Here is a 16,487-nt window from a genome sequence, read left to right on the forward strand (position 1 = left end):
TAATGTGGAATTCAACTTACTTTTTTGGTCTGTAGTCAGGGATGGACCTGTCCAGTGATATCCTGTCACTGAGTTGGGCATTATAACCATATTCTTCATACTTAGTCTCCGATTCATGACTATCATCTCTCAGGGTAGCAGCCATTCCCCCCTGGCCCAGGCCTCCTGGACCTTCAACTAATCCCATGGGCTTTGCCAGACCTAAATGAAAAAGACAAAAAACACCAAAACCAACATATTACTAATATAAAGGAAATTGATCTAACCTCTTCTGTGACTACAGGATATTTTTAGATCAACAAGATCTGAACTTCCATGAAGCTCAGCTCTGAAAGACTATGACACTGGAAATTATCCTCAGCTTTTCAAACCACATCAACACATCTTGTAGCATCAGTGCTTAACTATTAATGAGCAAACTATAAAGAATCAATTAGCAGCTTTCACAATTTCTCCTTTTCCCTCTATAAATCTCTGGAAATAGGAATCTTGTTTCCAAATATTCCAAAAGGCCTAATTATCCTTAAGATAATTAAGATATATTTTCCTCACAAGAACTGGAGGGCAGGCCTTTTTCCAGTATAGCCCATTATAGCTTCATTCATTTTAAGAGAGATACGTTGAATTTCTACCACATGTAGAGCTGCCAATTTAACTCCATATTAATGTCAGTTCTGGAATAGTTGTTGGAGCAGAGGCATCTGCTCAGTTGCTCTAAACCCACCTGCAGCTCTTGAATGAATGGTTGAGGTTTGGTTCCCATGCTGGAAGTACAGGGTAAATCCAATTTCACCATGTGACTCAAAAGATGGGTCATTTGGACTCACCCACACACCTTGCGCCCAGCCTGTTCCCACCAAGATGTGCAAAAACTATTAGGGAACTGACATCATCTTCCCCCTGGAAATTACTCCAGATTTCCTCTGTCCTTCAGAGCTTTGACAAACAAAATATGTATGTTTTATAGGATACTCGGCTCTAAACAGCTTATAGGATCAGAAAGTCTGGACATTAAGCTAGAACAATTAGCCCCACTTGGTTAGCGTAAAGATATTAGCCAGTCAACAATGCATTTATAGGTTCCATTCATTGCTCTATTACTGGTCAACTCAGAAATACATGTAAAACTAAGCTAAACCGACACTAAAAATGCCCATATGATCACATCACCAAAAACCTCTTCCATGGCAACAAGCATTTAACTTGGTGCTGAATTCTCATAAATAAGCTCATCAAATGTCCTGCATTTGATGTCAAAGCTTTCCTTTCCGAAATGATCATTCTATCAACAAGCTATTACAAGTGAAAAAGTTATTTATAATAGTCTTGGGGATACCATACAGAGATGTGCAAATAGCCTCCAAATAATCTACAATGAGAGAAAATCAATTAGTTTGACCTGCTCAACATTTTTCAAATTAAGATTTTTTCAGGAGGAAAATATCATTATTTCAACTAAACAATTAAAGACAGAAAGACACTGTCTACATTTGCTAGTAAAACACACAAGGCAGTACAAAGCTGGGACCAGTTTCTCCAAGTCACAGCAAGGTCTGGGACAGTTCAGTCCTCATGAAGGAACGTCTCTTGCACCTTATTGCTAACACTGTCCTCACTGGTTATAGCTCCATCATCATCTCTGCTTAATTATAGGACAGAAGAGAGAGAGAGAGTGGTTCGTGAGTGGTCTGAGAGATTAAAGTTACCCTTTTCTACTGCAGTTCTTATGAGAAAATCCTGTGCTAAGGTTAAATGCAACACTAACAAAGAGTCTGAACAAAATAAGGACTGAGTACCTGCAGTAACAGGGATTTTGGTACTGAATTTCAGACATTGCCTACAAAAATGCATACCTCATATTGCAATCAGTGATCACAAGTCAGGATGGACCTTGCTTTTTTGTGTGTCCTTTGATGCCTTCATATTCCTCATCATCATGCACTGACATGCTCAACTGTCTCCGAGTGAATCATGAGTCTTAGCACGAGGGGGGAGCATAGAAGAAAAAAAAAAGGATGCCCTACAGAAAAATATTCTTGGCATGGCCATGCTTTTGAAAAATTCAGACAGCTCCAAGCATTCAAGCCTAGTGAGTTGTTGAAAAGAAGGGAGAACAAGGGGCTGATGCAGCCGTGGTCTCATTATAGGTGCATGTGGGAGGTGAACTCCAGGTTCTCACTAGCAAGGGAGATCGAACAGAGGCATGAGCAGAAATCCCACAGGCCATGCACCCATGAGCTGAAAGTAGAAATACAAAGCTTCACAACAGCATCCTTTTCTAGGGTATTCTATTATTGGGACACAGAGAGAAAAGACCAAAGAACTGAGCTACTGGGATTGATACTGATGCTTAATCAATAATGAACTTCTTCAAAGCCCTAAGTGAAACAAAATACTAGGAAAAATTAAAGTTATGCTCAAGGCAAAGGAACAGTGTGTCAGCAGACAGCTCTCTTCAGTCACACTGGCCAAACTAGGATCTTGGACCACCTTTGGTGACTTATCCCCCAACACCTGGTAATGCAAATCAGAGCCCTCCCACTGTTTAATGACTACTCTTCCTTCCAGGCCAGCTATATTGTCTTCCAAACATGTCCTCCTTCAGAAATGTATGGACTAACCCAGAATACAAGTAGGAAAGTGTTCATGTCCTGTCTCAAACTGTACAAGGATAATGCAAGTGATGTGTTCAGCTGGACTGAGATGAGCCCCAGCAAGATGCAGACCACCTATTCCTGCTCATCACCTTTCTGGAAAAAAAAAAAAAAAAAAAAAAAAAAAATCACAAGGAGTTACCAGCACAAGCCACTAAATCCTAGAGACCTAATGCAACAACTGCAAAAAAGCAAGCTAAAGGTTTCCTAAGATTATTATAATTATTTCAAATACCTATATAGTTTTTATTCATGACTCATATTATTCTTGAATTCATGAAACTGTCTTCAGGTATGTGCAGAAGCATTTAGAAAGTTTTTGCATGTTTGTCTCAGCCATGTTCCTCCTTTCTGTAGAAGTAGAGGGGTAAGTCTATAATGTGACCTTAGGCTGGCCACACGAACCTCTGCCCAGCTGTATTTTCAGGCAAAGGGTAAAATAGTTGTGTGTCTGCTGTCAAAACTTTGGTCAATAGGAGCTAGCTCATGAGTCAAAATTTTCTGCTAACTTACACTGGTAGCAATTAACTTGCAGAGAAATCCAAATCATAGCACTGGTGCTTCCTAAGAGACACAACTGAGCATGGTGAGCCTGGATAGGACTTACGACACCAGCTGTCATTCTATAGTGCAGTCCTGACCGGTTTTATCTTAATTATTACAAATGTTACAAAGCCTGCAGTTTGCTATTAATGTACAAACACACCAAGAATTCCTACTATGAATAACTATCGTTAGCCCAACAAATCTCTTGTAAAACAGTATTCTTGCCCCTAGAAACCGAACAGATTTACTTCATACATCACAAACCACTCTTTATTGCTCACATTCCTATGTAGAAATTTACCAAATCTTTCTTCCACTAAAACTGGTTCAAAAATGTCTAAGAACCTTCCATTCTTGCTTGCAGCAATCACCATAAAGCCCCTGGCTTAGCATCAAATGATCAGCCTGCAGCCAGTATTACACTTCTGCAGGGCCAGGGAGAAACTAGCACAAGGGAGGCTCACAATTAGGGACTGATATAATCATGTCTCCAACTGGGTCAATGCAAAGGAATAAGCAAAAAGTGTGATATCATGATATTTGGGGTATTTAAGGACTATTTGAAATTTTTAATGAAATGATATTCTGTAAGAAAAATGGAGAACGAGAAAGTCAAGATTCTGTTGACACAACTAAAACTCTTCAAGAATTGTGCTGCAGTTAGCGATTTCAAACAACAGAAATTATTTTATCTTACTAAGTAAAACACTTCAATGCACATTAGGTATTTCTGAAAACATTTTCAGGAGCTTCATTCTGAAGGAAATTTAACATTTGTCCCTTTTGTTCTAGAGAGGCTATTTTGCACTTTGACTAGCTTTATTATTAAATATCTCTTCCTTTGCAAAATTAGAACAGAAGGGCCTAATGTTGCCATCCCTGGCCTGACAACTAGCTCTTGCTCAAGTAATTACAGAAATTACACGTCTGAGAATCTAAATCTCTCCCCACCCAAAAGGAAAAACACAGCAGTCTAATCTTCCTGCATGATACAGTCTTAGACTTAAGAGACACTAATAGGAAACAGCGATGCTGTATGTCTCCGTTTTATTTGCCCAATATATAGTACCTTAAAAGGGGGTTGAGTTTCAGAGAAAAGTCAGTGGTTCCCTCAAAACAAACACACACACACAACACAACCAAAAAAACCCCACGAGCAGGCCTTTTTAAAAGGAAGTCGAATCAGGCATATTAGAAGTTAAAGAACCCAGAAAACTAGACCCTTCATAAAGCCCATGTCCTTGAACAACTGCAATGTGGAAATTCTTTTGCTGATCATTTGGAATCATCTGGCTTGGGTTCTGATGTTACATCAAAGAAAACTGAAGACGACTTCATTAAAGTTAACTGACCTGCTTTGATGAAAGGGTCTCCAAGACGTGGCGTACTCATTTGACTTTCAGCAACAATTTAATTCCAGTAGTTGAAAACTTTATTCTTTATACAACATGCTCTTGCAGTTTACAGAACAAAACACTTGCATCTTTATGGCACAAGTAAGAGTGGAATGAAACTTTCAACCCCCAGGAAGCATCAAGTATTTTGCTATTTTTCTTATGGGAGAATTGGTTAGATAGCCTTCCAAACCATGCATAATGATGATTATTTCATATACCTTTTTCCTACATCTGGAATTCTAGCTCATCAAGCTGCTAATCTAATCTTGTTCTAGAGCAGAGTCATCATATGTTTGACTTACTTTCAGAACATATTGCTGAGAGGTTTTTTCCCCCCATTCATTACCCAAATTGTAGCCTAGTCTGACTGACAATTATAGCAATGCAGTAACATTGACCAATATATAGCAGCAATTAAATGATACCGCATTGCTTCATTCTTCAAGAAAAGCACTGAAGAGTCTCTAGAAGTTCTTAGGAGCAACGAATACAGTATATTTTACATATGTGTGTCTGTGTTAAATGCAGCAATTGCAGGCAATGTTCTTCAGTGCATGGTTGGTTAGATAGACACAATATGGCTATGTCTCACATAGGAAAACATTTGCACAGCATTTTTCATCTCAAAGGACTACCTGTTATTTCAGCAAATACATCGTCAACAGAGGGTGCTGCTCCATGACTACCTAAGTCAAGATCATAACTCGCTAACCTCCAAATACAGAGTTATCTGCATCGGTCAGCCTTCTGAGAAAAAAAACAAAAGAGGGGTGCTAGTCAGCAGCAGCATCTCAGAAAAAGGTTGATCTGAAGAGATGGGATGAGGATGCAGGCAGTGGGAGACAGTGTCTCCCCAGGTTTGACTGAAGCAGAGGCTGCTGGTGAAAAAGACACAACTTCCAGCACGTCCTCCATGCCTTGATCTGAGGGGTGCCCACCAGTCTGGGACCATTGAGCAGAAGCATCTCATCAGAGGCCTTCCAGCATGCCGAACATGGGAACAATACCTGGGAGGACATGGAGGAGCAGAATACACTTCAGCAGTGCTCCTGCAGGATGCATAGGTGGGCTGCCAAAGACAGAGTCAGTAAAGAACAAGTTTTTTGTTCTTGGGCATTTTCTGCTCAGCAAGAAACAGAGAGCCTTCAGGGACAGCTCATAGGAAAATTCATTCCTATGGATCTCGCCTACTGAAACAACAGGGAAAGGGATACATTTCTCAAAATAGTGCTGCTCAGCAGAGAGACAATTGCTATTGATTTTATATGCTGCGTGTTTAGGTCCTACAGTGATGGGGAGCAGCATAAAACCTAAAGAGGACAGATGGAGAAATGCTTCTGGTTCAACTTCCAGTATATACGTGGGGTTTAACCAAGGCAGATCAGATAAGGGGACTTTTGTTTTCTTCTTCTTTTAAAGCTTGTCGCAGACTTCCCGATTCTCCTCTTACTTTTGAGTTACTTACCTGTGGCTCTAACTAGCACCCATTTCACCCATTCCTCCATGGCTCATGAAGCCACTGTGGGCAGGGTACAGCAGCACTGCTGACAGTGTAACCCTGTAGCTCGTGCCAGAGCAAAGGATTGAAATCATACTGCTAGCTCCGAAACAGTGATGGGCAAGAGAGGGGAGACAGGGAACAACAGCGGTAATGCCCAGCAAGCTGCCATTTTTAAAACTGTCTTTTCTTTTAAATTTTTAGACTAAAAAGATCCAAGCCTGTACGCTGGGATTGGTCATACCCAGTTCAACGCTGCAGATGACAATGAGGTCACAAATAATTAGCGTCTGTCATTCATTTCAAATTTATTCCTCTCACTGCAGAGATTTCTGTGTAAGACAGAAAATTACTGGGGGAATGGAGAGCAGAATGAACTGGTCCTAGTTTCTTAACCAGATTAATTACTCTGCAGGATGCATAATTTTCTCGGAGAGACCTCCTATTTTTTACCATAAACCCTGTCACAATGGGAAAATTACTGAAGAGATTTATGTGAGAAACTATGGCAAAAGCAAGATCAAACTACACCAGTTATTATTTTACTGTCCTTTTTTGTGTAATTTGCAACACAATTACAGACAGCTGTAAAGCAGGTTCAGCCAAGGTTCTCAGACACAATTAACCTTTTGGCAATTAAAAATAAAAATAAGCAATTGAAAATAATTATACATCCACGTTCACAATAGCACAGGTCTCTTCTTAGCCTTTCTCTGGCCTTCCAGCCATGTCTGGCAAGGCCACCTGCACTTCAGCAGCTGTGACTCTGCTCTGTGACACCTCATCCCTCTTTCATCAGGCAGTACCAAGAGTTGCTGGGCAGAACCACAAGGCCAGCTCCACCACCAATGCCACCAGATTTGGTAAGCACTGACAGAACGGATGCAAAATCTCTGAAATGTCCTTGCTGACCTGTCTGTCTTAGGTTGAGAAGGGCTGCAATGCCAAATTTCTGAGCTTTCTCTACACTTAGACTATTTGCACTCTTAAATAACTAGCAACACAAAAGTATTCTGCTTCCTAGCACCTTAAAAGGAGAGAACAAATAATTGCCTTCTAAAAAAAAGGCACAGTCATCCAGCAGTTTTACCTGCGACTCCTGAAACATCTCCCTTTCTTTTAAACAGGAAACATAAAACTTATCAGCAACACAGCTGTTTCTTTCCTTTTCCAATTCTGATTTCTCAGTTGAAAATATCCCTGTACCTTGTAAGGCAATAAAAATCTTTAGATCCTAGTTTAACCAAGTTAAAAAAAAAAATTGAGGGGCAAAAGCAACCGTGCATAGATTGACAAAGCTGACTTTTAGCATTCCAGTTATATCTTTTGAAAGAACAGAAAAAGGTTCATAGACTCTAGAATAGCTTCAGTAACATTGCTAAAACAAGACTTAATTTTTTTAAGCTAGTTCTATACAAAACCACCCTTTCGGAAGCAGGTACTAATTTAGTTGCATCTAATAAATCAGCAATAATGCCTCCATCTTGAATTACTGTATTACACTATTTTTGTAACCTTGTTCTGTTGCAACTAGAAACCTCAGATGAAGGTTACAGCCTCACTGACTAGCGTACCTGTAGGCACGGAGGAAAAAATTGGTCTTCCTCCTTCAGGAGTCAACAGTACATGTTAGGGTAAAGCATATGCACAAGAAAAGCAGCTGGTTGGAGGAGGAAGAAAGAGCAATATGAGCAAACTGTTCAACACCAAACAAAAGGTCTCAGCTCAGCAGTAGTCCTACTGTTTATAGCTCCATGTTAGTGATCCCTAAAAGTAACTAAGAGGAACAAGTTTTCCAAAATAATATCTTTACATCAGAAAAAGGCTCACTCACATAAACAGTGTTTTGCCTCTCACACACACCTAGAGCAGGCCAGGAACGCTCCGATAAGCTGTTCAGTTTAGTACGTGGCCCAGACTGGCTGCTAGAGGACATGTCCTGAGAAGGCTAAGCAAGACCTCATGGGGCAGAGCTGTTACAGCTGAGAGAAAAGATGCCATGAGCTTTGTCTCAATTTGAAATTGAGCTGACGAGCCACATGAGTCTGAAGGTTTGACAAAGAAGGGGCACAGAGAGGCTACAAAACGGTAGCAGTAACTACTTTTACAAAATGCTTTGAAATCCCTGGATAAAAAGAACACAAGTTATTTACTACATTCCCAAAGAAGCAGATTTTGGGCTTGAGATTCAGTACTAGAAAAAGATATCTTTTTCAGAAACAATACCCTTCTACCTTGGGTGCTCCTGGATGTTGCAGCACAATCAAACTAGCAGACTGCAACAAGGCTTTACCATTGGTCAGATTCTTCTGTCCATGTTTGTCCTTCCTCCAGAGGTCAGACCACACAGCAGCAGCTGCTGCTGCTGCTCCTCCATCTGACATCTGACCTCCAACCTCCAACCCCCCCCCCCCCACACACACTCTCTCTCTCCCCCCCCTCAGGGCTATTTAACCACTTAGCAGGAACGAGCTACACCTGCACATCATCCATGTCAATCAACCCACTGCCTCTGAGGCAAGGCCACAGCTGCATGTTATCAGTGCTGATCAACCCTCTGCCTTCATTCCTCTACACCTGGATAAAGTTTTTACACCAGTTTGTGTTGGTTCAGATGCCCTTTCACTGGGCTACTGAATACAGAGCAGCCCCCACTGTACAGAAAGATACAGTATTGGAGCTCTTCTGCAACGTCACTGAAATACTGCAGTGCTGCACAAACACCAGTGACGCTGGACTCCAAATGCCCCTTGAGGCTGGAAGGAGTCATCCTACTCTCCTTTGGGCAAAAATGACCTGCTGAAAGGTTAAATAATTCCCCAGGATTGCACAGGATATGGTGGTGGAGCCAGAAATCAAAGCTAGTGACTGCCCAAATTCTTGTCCTGCTGTGATTAATTTATGAATTAAAAAGCAGCCTTGGTTTCTAACACAGGCCTACTCCAGCAAAAGCTGAAGCATCTTCTGTCCAGTGATTCTCTGTGAGTCCAGCAGCAGCTAAGGGTGTGGGGTAGTATCATATGGCATCATATCTGGAACAGTATTTCTCTCTTCTTGATCCTATGATACGACCCTGACTGTCAAAACACTGGGCAAGTTTCACAGCCTGTGCTTTCTTTTTTCCTCCCTCTCCCATGCTGTATACTTCATTTTTACAAAGGATCCCATGCAAAAATTTGCCAAAAGCATGTATCTGCCTCTTTTCTTGACTCCTCTAAATACTGCACAAACTATGGTTAACGATGAAATTGCCCCAGCTAAAGCGTGGCTCACTGCAATTATTGCCTTGGAGAACATAAAAAAAAATATTCTGTCCAAAAGGCATAAATTTGCTGAATGCATTAGTAGCTCAGTGCACCAAAATTAAACATGGGAAAGTAAAAGCATTTTGCAGTTGCAAGTGCAAAGTTCAACAATATCCAGAAAAAAATCGTATTTGAAACTATTTCACTATTTGACACTACTTCAGTCAACTTTGCAAACCGTAGTATACAGTGTAAGGAGTCAGTAGTGTATAGCTCATGATTCAATCTAAATGTTAAACAGAACCTGACCCTTAATTTCTGCATATCCCAACTTTCCATATCCCAAAGCAGCTTCTCCCATCACAACCCTGCAGTAAGCCTACATAATATGTAAGATTTGCTACCCAGAGAACTGATCTGAATTTTGTCCATATCAAAGGTACTTACTTTCTGAGCTAGAAGGAATGCTGTATGTGGATGAGATTTAGTTTTACATACAGAAACATTCACCAAATCATACTCCACAGGGGCACAGGCTCCAACTCTCTGCAGAAGAGAGCAACAACCAAAACTCCATCCAATTTAAATTACTCCAGCACTTCCATTTATCTGAAATCCAAAATAAAGTCCTATTTTTTATAGTTGTAATCAAGTTTGCTTCATCTTTGCTTGAAAGATTTATGTCCCCTAGCATCCAGTATCAGTCCCAAGTACCTCTGAAGATAAGTAAGAAGACAAACAGCACCGTGCAGCTGAAGGTTAGAAAAGGTAAAAATACAGTAACTTGTAAAGCTGAAACACTCAATATGCAACTTTTTGGCTCTAGAAACTAGGAGGTGCAGTGGTTTTGTACCTTGATCTCATCTCCAGACCCTTCTGTCTGTTCAAGTGAAAGCCTGCGATAGTATTTCTCAACCTTCATCCACAGCTGACTGACAATCCTGTAAGACACCTATCTGTGAGAAGGCTGCTGAGTGATGGTGAAGGGGTGAAGTGATCTGGCAGATCTCCCTGCAGGAGGGCTGTTCCTTTTCTGCCCCAAGAAGCTAGTCAGGCAGAGAGAGTGCAGAATCAGGAGCCTTGGAAATTATGTAATTAGGACAAATTATCTGGAAAGAGGACTGATACGTGCTTTGCCCTATGCTTCTTCATCTTCTTTAAAACAGGGACATTCCCTGGTTGCAGACAGCACTCTGAGCCACAGCCTATGAATATCTGTCAAGTGCTCAACGCACATTAGATGTAAAATGCCGTAGAAATGCTCAGGACTTTTATCAGCATCTGGGCTGGAAGTTGACCCTTATTCCATCCTACATACTCTTCCCCTACTGTATTGATTTATTAATGCTTAAACTCTTTATATTAAGCCTTACCAGGACAGGATTAGGCCAGAACAATTTTTTTTCCTAGTGTTTTCACAGGTTTCAGGACACCATTGTAGCAGATGCTACACAAGTCCAGAAAGACAGTGCCTACCTCAAAGAGCTTGCTATCAGTGTTGAAGACAAGAAACAGATGCAGAAAGGTGATCAGGGAAGAAGCCAAGAAAACAACACGGGTCAGTAGGAGAGGCAGAGGTTGTATGCAACAGCGTGCTATGGATTTCATCCTTGCCATAACAGCAGGAAAACAAGCTGTTTCATAGCCCACTGGAGGACCTTCTTTTCTACCCCACTGAACAGATTCTATCCCAGTGTGCCCCCCGTATGCAGATGGTGTCTTGGGGATGAGAAGGAGAGAATTCCTATGGGGATGTAACCTAGGGACAGGATTTATAGTCTTCTCCAAAATAACCTGATCAAGATATTTCTGAAATGCTTCCTTTTGCAGAAAAGCTTGTAATAAAAGCTCCCTAGTCATTCAGGTTATTTTGAGATGATGAAAGATGGCAGTTCTGATATATGTAAGCCAGGTTTCCTGCTGAGAAGGCTCAGCACAACTCCTCCTCTGTCTATAGAGGGAATGACTCCATGGAGATCTCTGGTAAAGCTGCTCCACACCAAATGCAAGATTCCTAGTGCATGACTTAGGACTTTGAGGAAGAGGAGAGGAATATCTGAGGAAATACAAAGAAAAATGTGTAATGGAGGGCCTGGCATAGGAGACAAGCATAGTAGGTAAAGCTGTGTTAGTCATTTTGGCGCAATGTGGAGAATGATCAAGTCCATCAATGCAGCCACTAGGCCTGCTGGGGTAAGAAAGGAACATTGGTCCCTGCACAGCCATTCTCTTCCCCTGAGCTGCTGTTCAGGTGTGGCACACAGGCCGCTGCTGGCTTCATCAGCCCCCAGGCCTCTGCTTTTGTTCATTGGCTCGGCAGAAACACTAGCATTGCGTAGGCTACTCCCTCTCTAGACACAAATTTCATTAGTGCTTTTTAATTGGAAGAAATATTGTGGTTTTATGTACAGATATCTAATATCAAAAGTAATTGCTTTTATAGAATACTCATTTGGAGCCGGTTTCCCCTTGAGATGAGAAAATGTATTCTAATTACGACAGATAATTCAGGAGGAGATAAACAGATTGACGAATGGAAGGACCAAGAAATAGGAGCTACACAGACCACTGGAGATGAAGATAAAACTTCATTTGTGAGGTAAGACACTGATCCCAAGTCTATAGATAATGAGAGATAGCAGAGTTTTGTCAGACCCTTGGTATTAAAAAAAAAAATAAAATCAATTTCCTAAAGAGCAGGGATCCTTAAGCAAGGGAGATCTATGTGGTATATTTTTAAACTTAAAATTTGAGTTATGAAAAAAAAAGAACCTATCCCATATGAATAATTTTAAATTATACATGACTTATTCTGTTGATATTTTTTATTATTTTCATTTTAATGATCAAAAAGATCATTCACAGAGAGAGATCAGTTTGTTTCCTTTAAATAAATAACAGATGCCAAGATTCTTCTAGAAGTTATAAAATCCCAGATGACTTGTGTTTTGTGCTGGTGAAACATATAAAATGGATTTTCCTCTTCAGGGCTTTGGAGGAAAGCCAGAAAACTCCTCTGGTGATGGCATAAATCTGTAGTTGGGAGGGGGGAAGCTGAAATGTTGGTGTAGCTGCCCAGCAGCCCGCTGATATTAAAAGAAGACAAAATCTAAGCATCACCACTTTGGTACCTGGCCTCTGGTAGTAGCCAATACCTGAGGCTTCAGAGGAAACGAAACACAAACCATAAAGCACTTGGCCAATTAAACTCTGCACGGTCCCTGGAAGCAGAGTTCCTTTCTGAACCCCATAGGCAGGTAACTAAAGCCCTGAAGCACAATATTAGATTACCCTCATTATCTTAACTCAGACAGGTAGACATAGGGCTTAAAACTACCCAGTGCCCTTTAAAAGCCCAGCCACTAATACTGGATTCAATGGCCTCCTGCAGCAATGAATTCTCTGGTACTGTCACGGTCAGAGTGTCACTGGCTTAGGTGAAATGGATCACCTGTATCAATATATTAGATTTTCTTTAATTTTTCCAGGGCAACAGAGGTGAAAACTCCTGGGGAAAGTGATCATTGAAACAATAACAGAACCATTCTAGAAAAAGGGAAAGGGGCTTCTCCTTGAAAAGCTCAAAGGTGCAAGAGCTAAAACTTTGGGGTTGTTTAATTAGATTCAGGAACATGCTGCTCCAAGCCAAGTTAAAGGGCTTTCATTTCATAAATGAGGAAAAGATCTTTTGAAAAACAAGGAGTTTACTTGTGTGAATCAGAGATAGGGAAGGGAAGCAGTGGACCGTTGCAGGAAGGGAGTTCTGACCCAAGGTCTGACACGACAGCCTGCAGCTGAAAAGATGCTGTCGGATGCAATGACATTTTCTTGCACCTACAGAGCTGACTGCACATCTCTAACTGTTAAACCCTTTGATTTCTGACACAATTCTGGATGAGAAATCCCTGACTGGCCTATTCTCAGGCCAGCTCAGCTACAACAGTAAATCCCACAGGGTTCGGCTCCATAAGGAAGAAATTATCTTTAAATACAAAGAATCTTAAAGAAGCCTATCTACCTAACTTCAGGTCCTATGCAGGCTTGTACTATTCTAGACTCTATTGTGCTGATATTAAAGTCCAAACTAACCGAAGGCTGTACCACATCCAACATTGTCAAGCCTGCCAAGTCACTTCCTTTCAGGCCAGGTTTCAGTCAGGCACCCATGGGACTCTGCTCTGTCTCAGACAGATTGTGTCCAAGACTCTTCTCCCTGCCCAAGGGTGTTTGGTGAGCTCTTGATAAGGGCCAGACAAGCCCATCTCCTGCAGCTTCATTTTGCAATCATGCTCCACATTATTTGCAGACATTCATATACCTCCCTGCTCATTTACCTAAACAGCCTGCTATTAGATTAAACTAACATAATCACACAGGCAGCTTTCTCAATAACAAAGTCACATACAACCCTTGCCATTTGTGTGACTGAAAAGCTCCCGGTTGTTCAACCCATTTTACACAGCAGAGGGTGATGACAGCATCAAACCCAGAACCTAGTAGCTGCTGGAACTCAAAATCACATCATGATTGAAAGGAGGATCTCAATTTTCCATCGCTGTGAAATTAGTCACAAAGTTCACCTCTGGCAACACAACTACAATAAAGAGACAACATTAACACCTACAGACCTGCTGGCTACGTCCACTGATCTCCCTTCCATGCTCCAAGAGTCACTGTCCACCATCTTTGTTGGCCATGAGAGATTCAGATGATCTGAAAAAAGTCCCCAGTTCCGTCAGAGCAGTGCTGGTTCTCTGTCTGCTGCCTCTCGATCTTACTATCAGGCATTTCTCCTTGGGAATAGGTGGTAGATCAGCTGCCATTGGGGACACGTGATTTCAAGTACTTCTATCAGATATCTTCAAGGGCCCACACTTGAAAATGAATTAATTTGGATATCTGTTTTGACAGAAACCAGAGAAAGCCTTGATTCCCCCATTTTCCTTTCAGTGTGATATCGTCTTATAGGCTCTCTAAGGTGACATACTTTTCTTTTGCATCATTACACAGCAATATTGATGGCTGGCTTCAAAACATACTCATTTTCCTGACAGACTGCCTATTTTACATCTGTAGATATGTGTATTTTTCTTGAACTATGTTTGTGTGCTACACAAACAGGCACATCTTTGACACCTCTCAGGGAGTTTGGCTTGGAAATTTAGTTTGAGATAGAACTTGTGTCTCTGCTTTTCCTCCCTTCACTTTATTTTCATATCTCATGTCAACATACACTACCGCTGTGCTTTGCTGCTTGTCAATCCCAGGCTGCAGTGCCTGCTTCCATCAGCCTAGTAATACGCACATGATTTAATTTCCTATCAGCAGGACAAGTCAGTTCAAAACCAAACACAGGACACATTTTAAACAGCAAAAAATACAGCCCAGAATCCAGCATCTAAACCAAAAAGTTTCAAGCCAAAAACTGATGGCAGTTTTGAAGCTACAATGGATGAGGAAGGTTACTATGCAGATTCCTCCTAATCGGCAGACACATTTACAGCATATCTATTAGAGAGTGTGCTACAACTAAAGATCTGATTCTCTCCTGCTCACAGAGGACAGTACACAGGCTCAGCACAGTACACAGTGCTGAGCATCATACTCGCTTTTGAAGTGCCTTGCTATTGTTTCAGGAAATGTTGAGCCTGGATTTGGTTCTGGCTCTAGAGAGGAGAGCGTTCACTCTTGAAAGTCATAAAAGAAAGTCTATTTAGAAATGGAAGACACAATGTTGCATGGATAGCTTATAACATACAATTAATCAGGGATTTATCAGGGAAAAATAAAAGTAATTAGGTACCATATTCTCTGGAGGAAGTAAATCAAAGTGTGAGACAGTTTTGCAAAAGAAAGGAGAAACGAGGACAAATAGCAATTGTCAATACATTTGATAAAATAAAGATGTAACGTTAGGGGGAAATATTGGCACAATCTTTTATTTAAAAGTGGTAATAAAAACACTGCTTGCTTTGATTTCTGCCCTTTCTGGTTTATTGTTGATATAAAGATAAATTGACTCAGACTTCCAGGAGCGGGAAAGCTACGATCCACTGTTACAGGCACTTTAAAAACCAGCACTGCTATAATACCTGATTCACTGTTAACAAGTCTGGCAGCGTTGTGTGCTGGTATTTTTATGAATTGACTGTGACCTATGGCTGGTTTAGGCCCAGATAAAGTCACTGCAAGACAAAGCAGGCTTTGTTTGACAAAGGCGGGGTGCATTTAGTAGCAACGTAGTACTTTGATCTACCTACAGAGCATGTTCAAAGCTATCACACACATCTAGAATTCAGATCATATATAAAGACAATGGCCATGTTTTTGAAATTGTGGATCAGACTTCTACAATTTACCTTTCTAATGACACTGACTGCAATAGTGCTTACCTGGTTTCCACCAAGGCAGCATAAACAGAAATTCAAGTTTTCAGAGACTCAATTTTTCTTCAGGCTTTCCTTTACTTTATGCAGAAATTCCATAAAGGAATGAGTGTTCCTATCCCCTGGTGTGTCTCAGGTTTGTACTTATGACTGCATTATGAGATGTTAAATTACACAGTAAAGAGAGAAATGAAGACAGTGATAGAAGGTGCCTTTATACAGAAGATGATCTTTCAGTGGAAAGACAGGTACGAATCTGAATTTGAATTTCAGAAAACTGAGGTCTGAGCTTACAGCTTGGACTCATCAGTCCTCAAGGGGACAAAGCAGATGCACTATTCAGTTGTGCTTAAACTTCAGGTCAGACCCACATTTCCCATAAAGCAGAAAGAACTTTCCAGAACCAAATGGTTCCAGAGAAAGCCAATGCTGAGCCCCCTGGGCCCTGAAGGTTATCTGATACGTGCTTCACACTGCCTAGCAAAGAGCGGCACAGGATCATTTTTCTGCTCCTCACTTAATTTAATTATTCGTCACTACTGAAAGGCAATGAGACACGCTAGCGGGACCCATGTCTGCCATTTTAGGAAGCTAAAAATAAAGGAGGCTCTCCTGCAGTACTGGTGCAGTGTCAGGGAAATTTCATGCTGCTACTGTTATTAACTGAAGTAACAGGAAAGCAGAGGAAAAATGCTTGCGTTAACATATTGCCAATTAACAGAGCAAGCAGAGAAATTCAGTGTGAAGATCTGAGTCTGGTT

The 16,487-nt window shown here is 41.1% G+C and overlaps 1 protein-coding gene across 3 annotated transcripts in view; it reads right to left on the minus strand.

The window, feature by feature from the left end:
* The window catches only part of GALNT9 (polypeptide N-acetylgalactosaminyltransferase 9), a 274,526-nt gene that overhangs the window by 129,486 nt on the left and 128,553 nt on the right, over window positions 1-16,487 (minus strand). For 2 of the 3 annotated variants that reach the window (XM_055796170.1, XM_005233300.4), the window contains one exon: window positions 21-201. In XM_055796170.1, the coding sequence (XP_055652145.1) occupies window positions 21-187 (167 nt within the window). In that variant the 5' untranslated portion in view covers window positions 188-201. Of the gene's footprint in view, window positions 1-20; window positions 202-16,487 lie in introns of those variants that run through there. The other variant, XM_027780752.2, reaches the window with a different exon arrangement.

The sequence above is a fragment of the Falco peregrinus genome, chromosome 2 (assembly GCF_023634155.1).
Source record: "Falco peregrinus isolate bFalPer1 chromosome 2, bFalPer1.pri, whole genome shotgun sequence".
NCBI classification, from domain to species: domain Eukaryota; kingdom Metazoa; phylum Chordata; class Aves; order Falconiformes; family Falconidae; genus Falco; species Falco peregrinus.